The following is a 12,495-nucleotide window of genomic DNA, read 5'->3' as shown; positions in this document are numbered from 1 at the left end:
AAATGTATGTGGAAAAGAGTTCTGCCAATATTTTCCTCTAAGTATCTGATAGTTTGTGGTCTAACATCCAAGTCCTTGATCCACTTGGAATTTACTTTTGTATTTGGTGAAATACAGTGGTTCAGTTTCATTCTTCTGCAAAATTTCAACCCATTGTTTCCAACACCATTTGTTGAAGAGACCCTGCTTTCCCCATTGAATAGTCTGGGCCCCTTTGTCAGAGATTAGATGTCCATAGGTGTGGGGGCTCACTGCTGGGCTCTCAATTCTATTCCACGGGTCAATGTGTCTATTCATGTTCCAGTACCAAGCAGTTTTGATGACACTGGCCCTATAATACAATTTGAGATCTGGGAGTGTGATGCCTCCGGTTCTGTTCTTTTTTCTCAAAATTGTTTTGGCAATTCTAGGTCTTTTCTGGTTCCAGATAAACATTTGTAGCATTTGTTCTATTCTCCTAAAAAATGTGCTTGGGATCTTGATGGGGATAGCATTAAATTTGTAGATGGCTCTGGGTAGTATATTTACTTTGATGATGTTAATTCTTCCAACCCATGAGCATGGAATATCTTTCCACTTCTTTGTATCTTTTTCAATTTCCTTGAGTAGTGACTCATAATTTTCAGTATACAAGTCTTTCACTCCTTTGGTTAGGTTTACTCCTAGATATTTTATTGTTTCTGTTGCTATAGTAAAAGGAATTGATTTCTGGATTTCAATTTCTTCTAACTTAGTGTTTGCATAGAGGAATGCCACTGACTTTTGAATGTTAATTTTGTAGCCTGACACCTTACTGTATTTCCTGATGATTTCCAAAAGCTTCTTGCTGGATTCCTTAGGTTTTTCGTGTATACTAACACTGTAGTTTTTAACAGCATGCCCCTGAATGTTCTTTCCCAAAGTCTATATACAAATCCTTGAGTGACTTCTGTCCACTACACCTAATGTTTACATTGTTTTCCCCCTACCATGTAGGTGTTCAAAACTCTTCCTATATTTCATTACAAGAAAAGAAAAAAAAGAAGAAAAAAGGCTTAAACAGATCATTTTAAGCAGCCTGGCTGTAGATTTTTATTAGTATTACCTTATTTCAGTAAATCATTTCAATATGGGAAACATGGCCAAATTAATATGGCTTTTCATTTTAAAGAATATCAGCTTCAGTTTTAAAAAGCTGTCTAATATTGTTCTGGCACCTTTATGAATGATTTTAATTTGCAACAAAGGTAGTAAAAAAAAAGTGGAAATCTGTGTTTAACAATATTTGCAAGTAGAGCCAAGGCTAAATAATAAAATCCAAAATATCTCAGCAGTAGAAGCCAGTGTGTGATGTTCAAAAGAGGCTTACTTGAGAGAAATCACGAGGGAGGTCTCTTGTTGCCCCCAACCAGCACTGTCTTGCAGCAGTTTGAGATTAACCTTTATTTTTGGCGGTTATTTTCCTCTGAGATGCCAGTGGTCAAACTCAGAGCCTCACACATTGAAGGCTTGTGCTCTACTGTTGAGCCACTACTCTAATCCGAGGCATTCAGTTTTGAAAATGTAATATCAAATGTTAATATTTCAGGATAAATGAAACAGCTTGCCGAAACTGACTTTCTTTGAGAAAGACAGAGTCTCATAACTCCCTGTGTTTAATGGACCAGGCCATTCCAAAGCAGATTTGAGAAAAGGAGGGGGAGTGGGGAGTATTTGCTGCTTCATCAAATTGTGGTCTGCTCAGACTGAAATATTTTGCTTTGGATTTTTGAGAAGATTTGACTTTGGGTCCTGTGTTGTTAAAATTCAGCTTCTTATTCTTCTACTTTTTTTATATATTTTTTATTTATTTATTTTCCCTTCTGTTGCCCTTGTTTTTTATTGTTGTTGTAGTTATTATTGTTGTTTTGATGTCATCGTTTTTAGTTAGGACAGAGAGAAATGGAAAGAGGCGGGGAAGAAAGAGGGAAGAGAAAGACACCTGCAGACCTGCTTCACAGCCTGTGAAGTGACTCTCCTGCAGGTGGGGACACGGGGGCTGGAACTGGGATCCTTAAGCAGGTCCTTGGTCTTCACCAGGTGCGCTTAACCCGCTGCGCTACCTCCTGACTCCCATGTTTAATTGTTTATAGGACTGATAAGTTACACTGTTTGATTGTGGGTAGGTGGGAGAGAGAAGAAAACAAAAACCAGAGCACTGTTCTACTACTTATTCTTTTCTATTTTTTTTCTTGTTTGTTTGTCCACCACTGTTTTGTGCCTCAATGATTCCACTGTTCCTTGTAGACTCTTCCCTTTTGATGTCATAGAAAAGGATTGACTCCCCATTTACATGGTGTTGCCATGTCTTGTTAGGCACTCAAACCCAGATCCTTACCTCCGGTAATGTGTGTGCTCTACTGGTCAGCTCTTGGTTTTGTCTGTGTTGCATTTATGCTGTGCTTTGCGTGCACTCTATCACTGAGTCACTTCCTTAGGCCCTAATAATGTTTCATTCAGTTAGGAAATAAAAAACTACACATTCAGGGAATAGCTCTAGAGTTCATCACTGGAGACATTTCTCCAAATTTGTAAAACACCAGTGAGGAGCAGAAAGTCAATGAAAGTATGACAGGGACAAGTACAGGCTCAGGAATCTACATGAAAAATGAAACTTTTTTGAATAATAAAAGTTTTTAAGTTAAATTTAAACTTTTTTCCTTTTCCTCCTGCTTTTCTTTCTCCTCTTCCTTTTCTCTCTGTGTTGGGAACCTCACTGCTGTACAAATCCACAACTCTCTTTTTAATTTGAGACAGGAGGATTGAGAAAGGAGAGACACCATAGCACTGTACCACTGATTGTGAAACAAACCCTGGTATCCCATGTGGTGCTGGGGACTTGAGCCCAGGTTATATTATATTGTTATATCTGTACTCTTCTGAGTGATCTGTCTCCTAGCCAAGATTGTTTATTGCTCTTAAATTCTCAGTGTTGATTATGCTTGTTATATATATATATATATTTAAAATATGTTATTGTTTTTATATACCATAGTAATAGAGATGATCATATTGGTTTGCTTTGCCTGTATGTAATTAAATTCAGCATCATTGAAAGGATTAGTCGGTAGGGGAGATAGCACAATGGTTATGCAAATAGACTCATCCTGAAGCTCCAAGGTCCCAGGTTCAATCTCCCGCACCACCATAAAGCAGAGCTGAGCAGTGCTCTGGGGGGGTGGGGGGAGGAGGGAAGGAAGGAGATTAGTAACCAAGTATAAATAATGACTGTTCTTGACTGCAGGTGTGCAAAACAAATGTCGTCAAGTGAGAGGAAATCAAGGAATCGGGACAGGCACTATGATGAGGTCCCAAGGGATTTGCCCTATCAGGATGGCACCATAAGAACCCTCCAGAGTCTTCATGACAGTGAGTTGGCCGTGAGCGCTGATCCTTTGCCACCACCCCCTCTCCCATTACAGCCACCATTCGGCCCCGTATTTTACTCAAGTGACACAGAGGAACCAGCTATTGCACCAGATCTTAAACCCATTAGGCGCTTTGTCCCTGAATCCTGGAAGAACTTCTTCAGGGGGAAGAAAAAGGATCCAGGTTGGGACAAGCCAGTGTCGGACATCAGATTCATCTCTGATGGAGTTGAGTGTTCACCTCCAGCCTCTCCGTCGAGATTAAACCATAATTCATCCTCCAACTCCTGCAATGATCCTTACGGAAGGTCAGAAGGAAACTTTAACTCCCGGAAGGCAACTGATGCTATGCTTTCCCCTGATTCCTATGGATCATTAGGCCTACAAATGCAGACAGCCCGCACATACAGTGAAAAAGTGGAGGAGTACCACCTGAAGTATTCCTACATGAAGTCGTGGGCAGGTCTGCTGAGAATTCTGGGTGTGACAGAACTACTTTTGGGGGCTGGGGTTTTTGCTTGTGTCACAGCTTACATTCACAAGGACAGCGAGTGGTACAACCTGCCTGGATATTCACAGTCCTATGGCATGGGAGGCATTGGTGGCCTGAGCAGTATGTATGGGGGTTATTACTACAGTGGCCCCAAAACCCCTTTTGTACTTGTGGTTGCTGGATTAGCTTGGATCACCACTATTATCATTCTGGTTCTTAGCATGTCTATGTATTATAGGACCATTCTTCTGGACTCTAATTGGTGGCCCCTAACTGAATTTGGAATTAATGTTGCTTTGTTTATTTTGTATATGGCTGCAGCCATAGTCTATGTGAATGATACCAACCGAGGTGGACTCTGCTACTATCCATTATTTAATACTCCACTGAATGCTATGTTCTGCCGTGTAGAAGGAGGACAGATAGCAGCGATGATCTTCCTGTTTGTCACTATGATAGTGTATCTTATCGGTGCTTTGGTTTGCCTAAAATTATGGAGACATGAGGCAGCTCGGAGACACAGGGAACACATGGAGCAGCAGGAGGTAAGTGACTTTGCAATCTTCCATTAATTTTTTTATTGACATCCTTATGTGTAAATCTCACAAAGATTTTATACACAGAAAAAAAATTAATGATCTGAAATTTCAAAAGTACTAACTCATGCTAGTATCGGACATGCTTCAACTGGCATCAGCCGTTCTGGTGGGTCACTGCTGTGTAGCGCTGCAAGTAGATACCAGGTGTGTAATCTAATACAGTTTGTTAGGTGCATGATTATGCCTGATAGTTAAGGGAAAACACGATTGCTGAATTTCTGCAAAGGTGTTTCTGTTGCATAAAAGAAATGGCTCACGGTTATACTCTTTCTTTCTTTCTTTCTTTTTTTTGCCTCCAGGGTTATCACTGGGGCTGGGTGCCTGCACTGCTCCTGGAGGCTATTTTTTTTCCTTTTTGTTGCCCTTGATGTTTATCATTGTTGTTGGGTAGGACAGAGAGAAATGGAGCGAGGAGGGAAAGACAGAGGGGGAGAGAAGACTTGTTTCGCTGCCTGTGAAGCGACTCCCCCCCCCCCCCCCCCCCCGCAGGTGGGGACCCGAGGGCTCGAACCGGGATCTTTACGCTGGTCCTTGTGGTTGGCTCCATGTGCGTTAAACCCCTGCGCTACCGCCCGACCCCCTCTTTCTTTTTTTTTTTTTTTAACCAGAGCACTGCTCAGCTCTGGCTTTTGGTGGTATGGGAGACTGAAGCTGGGACTTTGAAGCCTCAGGCATGAGAGTCTTTACATAACCATTGTGCTATTTAACTCTGTCCTCACAGTTATATTCTTGACTCATTAGTATGTTAAGACAATTAAAAATATATGATTTCCTGCTGCAGGAGGCAATTATTCATTTAAATCTATTAGAATGTGTCCCACCTTTATCCAGTGAGTTAAGTAAAGCAGGGATATGGTGAGCCACATTTAATTAATTAATTAATTTATTTATTCATTCCCTTTTGTTACCCTTGTTGTTTTATTGTTGTAGTTATTATTGTTGTTGTTGATGATGTCCTTGTTGTTGGATAGGACAGAGAGAAATGGAGAGAGGAGGGGAAGACAGAGAAAGGGAGAGAAAGATAGACACCTGCAGACCTGCTTCACCGCTTGTGGGGGACTTCACCCTGCAGGTGGGGGACTTTTTTTAAATACCGAAAGGTTGAGTTGCTAAACATACTCAGAGAAAACTTGCTCATTCCTGTTGATGTTTCATACTTATTTAGGGGAGGTAAATTTTCTAAAACTAGAACAGGAGAACAGGAGTCCTGAGCTTTTTTTTTAATGTATTTATTTCTTGGTTTATTCTAATGGAGGGAGAGAGAAATTGAGAAGGATGGCAGCTAGAGAGGACAGAGACACCTGCAGCACTGCTTCACTGTTCATGAATCTTTCCTCTTGCAGGGAGGGAGGGAGGGGGAGCTTGAATCTGGATAATTGTGCTTTTGGGTTTTGTTTTGTTTTGTTTTCCTCCAGAGTTATCGCTGGGGCTCGGTGCCTGCAGTATGAATCCACTGCTCCTAGAGGCCATTTTTTCCCTTTTGTTGTCCTTGTTGTTTATCATTGCTGTTGTTATTAGTAGTAGTATTGTTGTTACTGTTGTTGGATAGGACAGAGAAATTGAAAGAGGAGTGGAAAACGGGGGGGGGGGACAGACACCTACAGACCTGCTTCACAGCTTGTGAAGTGACCCCCCCCCTGCAGGTGGGGAGCTGGGGGATCTAACCAGTATCCTTATGCTGGTCCTTGAGCTTTGCACCATGTGCACTTAACCCACTGTGCCAGTTTTTAAAAATTTCTAAATTATCTTTATTTATTTATTGGATAGAGATAGCCAGAAATTAAGAGGAAGGGAGAGACAGAGAAAGATACCTGCAGCACTGCTTCACCACTTGTGAAACTTTGCCCCTGCAGATGGGGATGATGGACTTGAACTCATGTCCTTGTGCGCTGTAATGTGTGCAAACACCCCCCCCTTTTTTTTTTGCCTCCAGGGTTATTGCTGGGGTTTGGTGCCAGTATTATGAATTCACTGCTCCTGGTGGCCATCTTTTTTTTTTTTTTTTTTCATAGGACAGAGAGATATTGAGAGGGGAGAGGAGACAGAAGGAGAGAAAAAAAGACACCTACAGACCTGCTTCACTGCTTGCAAAGCGTCCCCTCTTCTGCAGCTAGGGAGCCGGGGACTGGAACCCAGATCTTTGAGGGGACCTTGAGCAGAGTACTAAAGCAACACACCTAATAAATTCCACCACCCCCATATTTCCAACTCTGCACTCTGTTCCTGGTTAACAGGGAAATCATACTTACCCCTCCTTCTCTGACTTTCCATTACTCTGGAAATGTGGCCAAGGGAATAGAAATAGGATTCAGCCTCTGTAAGATTTGAGACTGGCTATAAATGCAAATGGATTAAAATATTTGCAAAGTAGCGTCACATACTTTTGAGCAATAATTTTCATTTTGACTCTTTATTCTAAATAAGTGAATCATCACTGCCATCAAAAAGGAAAATGGTAAGGTTACAATTCACATTATGTTTTATCTCTAAACTTGTAAAATACCCTTTTTCTTTTCTATAGGATAGATCATCTGTGAAAGTGTATCTGTTACACTGAGTTTACACCAGGACTTTCAGCTTTTTTCTAGTACTTTTAAAAGAAACAAATGGCAAAGTCCTTTAAATTTTGTTAGATAAAAACTTATGTGAGTAAACCTAGCTGTTTATCTTTATATCTTTATATGGTTAAAATTTAAGTCTTTTTTGGGAGATGGGCAGTAGGGCAGCGGGTTAAGCACACGTGGCGCGAAGCAAGGACTTGAGTAAGGATCCCCACTTGCAGGGGACTCGCTTCACAGGTGGTAAAGCAGGTCTGCAGGTGTCTATCTTTCTCTCCCCCTCTCTGTCTTCCCCTCCTCTCAGTTTCTCTCTGTCCTATCCAACAATGACGGCATCAATAACTACAACAATAAAACAAAAAGGGCAACAAAAGGGAAACTAAATAAATAAATGTTAAAAAATTAAATCTTTTTTTTTTTAATATTTATTTTATTTATTTATTCCCTTTTGTTGCCCTTGTTGTTTTATTGTTGTAGTTATTATTGTTGCTGTTGTTGGATAGGACAGAAAGAAATGGAGAGAGGAGGGGAAGACAGAGAGGAGGAGAGAAAGATAGACACCTGCAGACCTGCTTCACCGCCTGTGAAGCGACTCCCCTGCAGGTGGGGAGCCGGGGTTCGAACCGGGATCCTTATGCCGGTCCCTGTGCTTTGCGCCACCTGTGCTTAATCCGCTGCGCTACAGCCCGACTCCCGAAAAAAAAATTAAATCTTTTTAACAAAAAAGTCTTTTTATTTTATTTATGTATTTTCCCTTTTGTTGCTCTTGTTGTCTTTTATTGTTGTTGTAGTTATTATTGTTGTTGCTGGATAGGACAGAGAGAAATGGAGAGAGGAGGGGAAGACAGAGAGGGGGAGAGAAAGATCCCCAAAAAAGTCTTTTAAAGTTATTTTTTGCTTACAGGGTTATTGCTGGGGCTCGGTACACCACGAATCCACTGCTCCTGGAGACTTTTCTTTTTTTAATATTTATTTATCCCCTTTTGTTGCCTTTGTTGTTTTACTGTTGCAGTTATTATTGATGTTGTTTTTGGATAGGACAGAGAGAAATGGAGAGAAGGGAAGACAGAGAGGGGAAAGATAGACACCTGCAGACCTGCTTCACCGCCTGTGAAGTGACCCCCCACTGCAGGTGGGGAGCTGGGGGCTGGAACCCAGATCCTTACTCCAGTCCTTGCGCTTTGCCATGTGTGCTTAACCCACTGCGCTATGCCCTGCCCCCGACTTTCTTTTCCCTTTTGTTGCCCTTGTTGTTGTTATTGATGTCGTCGTTGTTGGATAGGACAGAGAAATGGAGAGAGGAGGGGAAGATAGAGAGGGGGAGAGAAAGATAGACACCAGTTAACCCGCTTCACCACCTGTGAAGCCACACCCCTGCAGATGGGGAGCCGTGGGCTTGAACCTGCATACTTAATGGCGGCCCTTGTTGCTTTGCACCACGTGTGCTTAACCCTCTGTGCTACCTCTCGACCACCTCTTTTTAAAGTCTTTTTGCCAGTCTTTTCTATCTTTAACTTGCTTTCAGATGCCAAATTCTGTTGTTTTGGGAAATAATTTTTTTTTTAATTTTTTATTACTTTTAAAAAATTTATTTATTGGAAAGAGACAGAAATTGAGAGGGAAAGGGTTGATAGACAGGGAGAGAAACAAAGATACACTTGCAGCCCTGCTTCACCACTCAAGCTTTCCTCCTGCCGGTGGGGACCAGGGGAACATTCCGAGCCGCCCCAATATCATCTTCCTCAGGTGGAGCATAGAGTATGTTGTCCATCCTCCCTTCGGAGGATGGAACATTCGCTATCATTGTTGATCCAAGTTGAGGGCAACGTCCTATGGGGGCCCACAAAGGGGTCTATTTTGTTGTTCCTTTTTAGCTCTATTTTTGTTTTAGATCTATTTATTTATTTTGCAGAGAGACAGAAATTGAAAGAGAAGTAGAAGGCAGAGAGAGAGATAGCTACCGCACTGTTTCAATTGTGAAGCTTTCCCCCTACAGAGGGGGACCAGGGACTTGAACCTGGGTCCTTGTGCATGGTAATATATGTATTCAACCAGGTGAGCCACCACCCAGCCTTTATCTCTTTTAGCTTTTTGGGCCCATCCCCTGATAATTCCTCTCTGGGCTATTTCATCATGGGTCCTTCCCTTCTCCCCTCCTGGATTCATTCATTCACTCATTCATTCATTCATTCATTCATTCACTCATTCATTCATTCTTTTTCTTTAAATGTATTTATTTATTTTTTAATATTTATTTATTTTCCCTTTTGTTGCCCTTGTTGTTTTATTGTTGTGGTTATTATTGTTCTTGATGTCGTCATTGTTGGATAAGACAGAGAGAAATAGAGAGAGGAGGGGAAGACAGACAGGGGGAGAGAAAGACAGACACCTGCAGATCTGCTTCACTGCCTGTGAAGCGACTCCCTTGCAGGTGGGGAGCCGGGGGCTCGAACCAGAATCCTTATGCGGGTCCTTGCGCTTGGCGCCACCTGCGCTTAACCCGCTGCGCTACTGCCCGACTCCCATTCATTTTATTACAAGGGGATCAGAGATATTTTATTTCTTATGGCAGCATGTTAGACTTCACTTACTGGGGTCGGGCAGTAGCTCAGCAGGTGAGGACGGCATAAGGATCCCGGTTCGAGCCCCCCCCCAGCTCCCCACCTGCAGGGGGGGTTGCTTCACAGGTGGTGAAGCAGGTCTGCAGGTCTCTCTCTCTATCCCCTTTTCTGTCTTCCCTACCTCTCTCCATTTCTCTCTGTCCTATCCAACAACAAAACGGCAGCAATAACAGTAATAACAAAGTCGGGACTCAGGCTGTAGCGCAGCGGGTTAAACGCAGGTGGCACAAAGCACAAGGACCGGCATAAGGATCCCGGTTCGAATCCCGGCTCCCCACCTGCAGGGGAGTCGCTTCACAGGCGGTGAAGCAGGTCTGCAGGTGTCTATCTTTCTCTCCTCCTCTCTGTCTTCCCCTCCTCTCTCCATTTCTCTCTGTCCTATCCAACAACGACAACAACAATAATAACTACAATAATAAAACAACAAGGGCAACAAAAGGGAATAAATAAATAAAATATTTAAAAAATAATAATAATAACAAAGTCGATAAACAACAAAGGCAACAAAAAGGGATAAAATAGCTTCCAGGAGCAGTGAATTCATAGTGCTGGCACTTCTTCTTCTTCTAACGTTTGCCCTTCTTCCGTAGCCAGTCAACAGGTCAGGTTGAAAGCTGTCAGGAGCTGCTTGTTGCTGGCTTTGAAAGTGACTGGGATCCATGTGGATTCAGTCCGCTAGAAAGGACCGTCAGTTTCCCCAATGAATGGGTACTCACGGGATGCACCACAAGAAGGTCGATCCAATGCATCCCTCCAGTGATAACCCTGGAAGCAAAAAAAAAAAAAAAAAAGACTTTACATACTTAGATACAAAAGGGTAGATAAAAAAGACTTTACATACTTAGATACAAAAGGGTAGATAAAGAACAAGCCTGACCCAGTGGTAGCACTGTAGGTTAGGTGCACGTGGCGCAGAGCACAAGGACCGCGCAAGGATTCAGGTTTGAGCCTAGGACTTCCCACCTACAGGGGGGTCACTTCACAGGTGTTGAAGCAGGTCTGCAGATGTCTATCTTTCTCTCCCCCTCTCTGCCTTCCCTTCCTCTCTTGATTTCTCTCTGTCCCATCCGGCAACAATAACAACAACAACAACAGTAAGGGCAACAAAATGGGCAAAATGACCTCCAGGAGCAGTGGATTCCTAGTGCTTGCACTAAGCCCCAGCAGTAACCCTGGAGGCAAAAACAAAAAAGAAGAAGAAAATAAAAGAAAGATGAAGCCTAGCCTTTAGGCATCTCATCTTTTTCTTTCTCTTGAATGCATTTTAACTAAAATTGCTTCTAGAGGCTCTCTGGCTTGGAAACTTGGGTGACTTGATTCACATCCAGGATTCTCACAGCCCTCTTCAGGAAATGACAGGTTAAGAACCTAGAGTCTGAGGGGAGTTGGGCAGTAGCACAGCGGGTTAAGTGCACATGGCACAAAGCGCAAGGACCAGCATAAGGATGCCAGTTCGAGCCCCCGCCTCCCCACCTTCAGGGGCATCACTTCACAGGCGTCACTTCACAGGCGGTGAAGCAGGTGTCTATCTTTCTCTCCCCCCCTCTGTCTTCCCCTCCCCTCTCCATTTCTCTCTGTCCTATCCAACAATAATACCTACAACAAAACAATAAGGGCAGCAAAAGGGAGTAAGTAAATAAATATTTTTTAAAAATACCTAGAGTGGGGGGCCAAGCAGTGGTGGTTAAGTGCACATATTATGCACAAGGACCCCACTCCCCACCTTCGGGGGGAAAGCTTCACAAATGGTGAAGCAGGTCTGTAGGTATCTATCTCCCTCCCTCTCTATCTTCCCCCTCCTCTCAATTTTTGTCCTATCCAATAAAAAAAAAAATTATATATATATCAAGGGAAAATGGCTGCTGGGAGCAGTGGATTTGTAGTGCCAGCACTGAACCCTGGCGATAACCCTGGAGGAAAAAAACCCATCAAGAACCTAGAGCAAGTTAAAGACATCCACAGCCATTCCTCAGGATTTGTACCACATTTCCCTTTCTGACCTTCTCAGTAGCTACTTGTAATTAATTAATTAGAAGTTCCAGAAATTTTATTCTCTTTGCACTTAAGTAGCTTTGTTCTGTTTTTCCCTCCTTGAATTTCTTATTTTGTACTTATTTTTTATTCCAGTTTGTTGGAGTGTAAATCATAAATAAAAATGCATTTAAGACCCCACACTTAATAGTATTTCCTCGTATAACTTTGATATATAAATACTTTATACTATATAGTTTCCTCATATACCTTTTGATATATAAATAAAAAAGCTGCTGGTGTTTGACCTACAAAGTATTCCTGTATTTCAGGGTGATCCCTTTAGCTTTTGCAGAAGCATGGAGGATGACTTTGTGACTATACAGAGTGTAATTCTTCCCCATCCCCCCATCCAAGAACACTGCTCAGCTCTGGCTTGTGGTGGTACAGGGAATTGAACCTAGGGCCTTGGAGTCTCAGGCATGAGTCTCCTTACATAACTATTGTGCTAACTCCCCACCCATAAAGCATGTAATTCTGAAAGTGAAATATTAGTTGGTGTTATTTGTTTTCCTTCTGTCTCTCCCATTTTCTTTTCTTGTTTTCCCCTCCCTCATTTTCATCTAAAAATGAATTTGAAGTTTTCTTTTTGCCTCTGTTCATAACTGAATCCTCTTTTTCTTCTTAACTATAGTGTGAAATGGCCGCCAGCTGTGACAGACAGAGAGACCAAGCAGTGAATTTCAGAGAATTAAGAACAACAAAAATGAAACCTGAATTCCTGAGTGGACACATCCCCCCGGGTCACATTCCTAAACCTATCGTGATGCCAGACTACATGGCGTGAGTACCTCTCAGCCTTCTTCA

The 12,495-nt window shown here is 42.4% G+C and overlaps 1 protein-coding gene across 3 annotated transcripts in view; it reads left to right on the top strand.

Annotated features, from left to right (window-relative positions):
* Positions 1-12,495, top strand: part of MARVELD2 (MARVEL domain containing 2) — a 29,631-nt gene that overhangs the window by 6,360 nt on the left and 10,776 nt on the right. For 2 of the 3 annotated variants that reach the window (XM_007538035.2, XM_060191245.1), the window contains exons 2-3: positions 3,263-4,424; positions 12,323-12,471. In XM_007538035.2, the coding sequence (XP_007538097.1) occupies positions 3,276-4,424; positions 12,323-12,471 (1,298 nt within the window). In that variant the 5' untranslated portion in view covers positions 3,263-3,275. Of the gene's footprint in view, positions 1-1,671; positions 2,003-3,262; positions 4,425-12,322; positions 12,472-12,495 lie in introns of those variants that run through there. The other variant, XM_060191244.1, reaches the window with a different exon arrangement.

This window comes from Erinaceus europaeus, chromosome 5, assembly GCF_950295315.1.
Source record: "Erinaceus europaeus chromosome 5, mEriEur2.1, whole genome shotgun sequence".
In the NCBI taxonomy this organism is placed as follows: domain Eukaryota; kingdom Metazoa; phylum Chordata; class Mammalia; order Eulipotyphla; family Erinaceidae; genus Erinaceus; species Erinaceus europaeus.
This window is presented reverse-complemented; position numbering and strand designations above follow the sequence as displayed.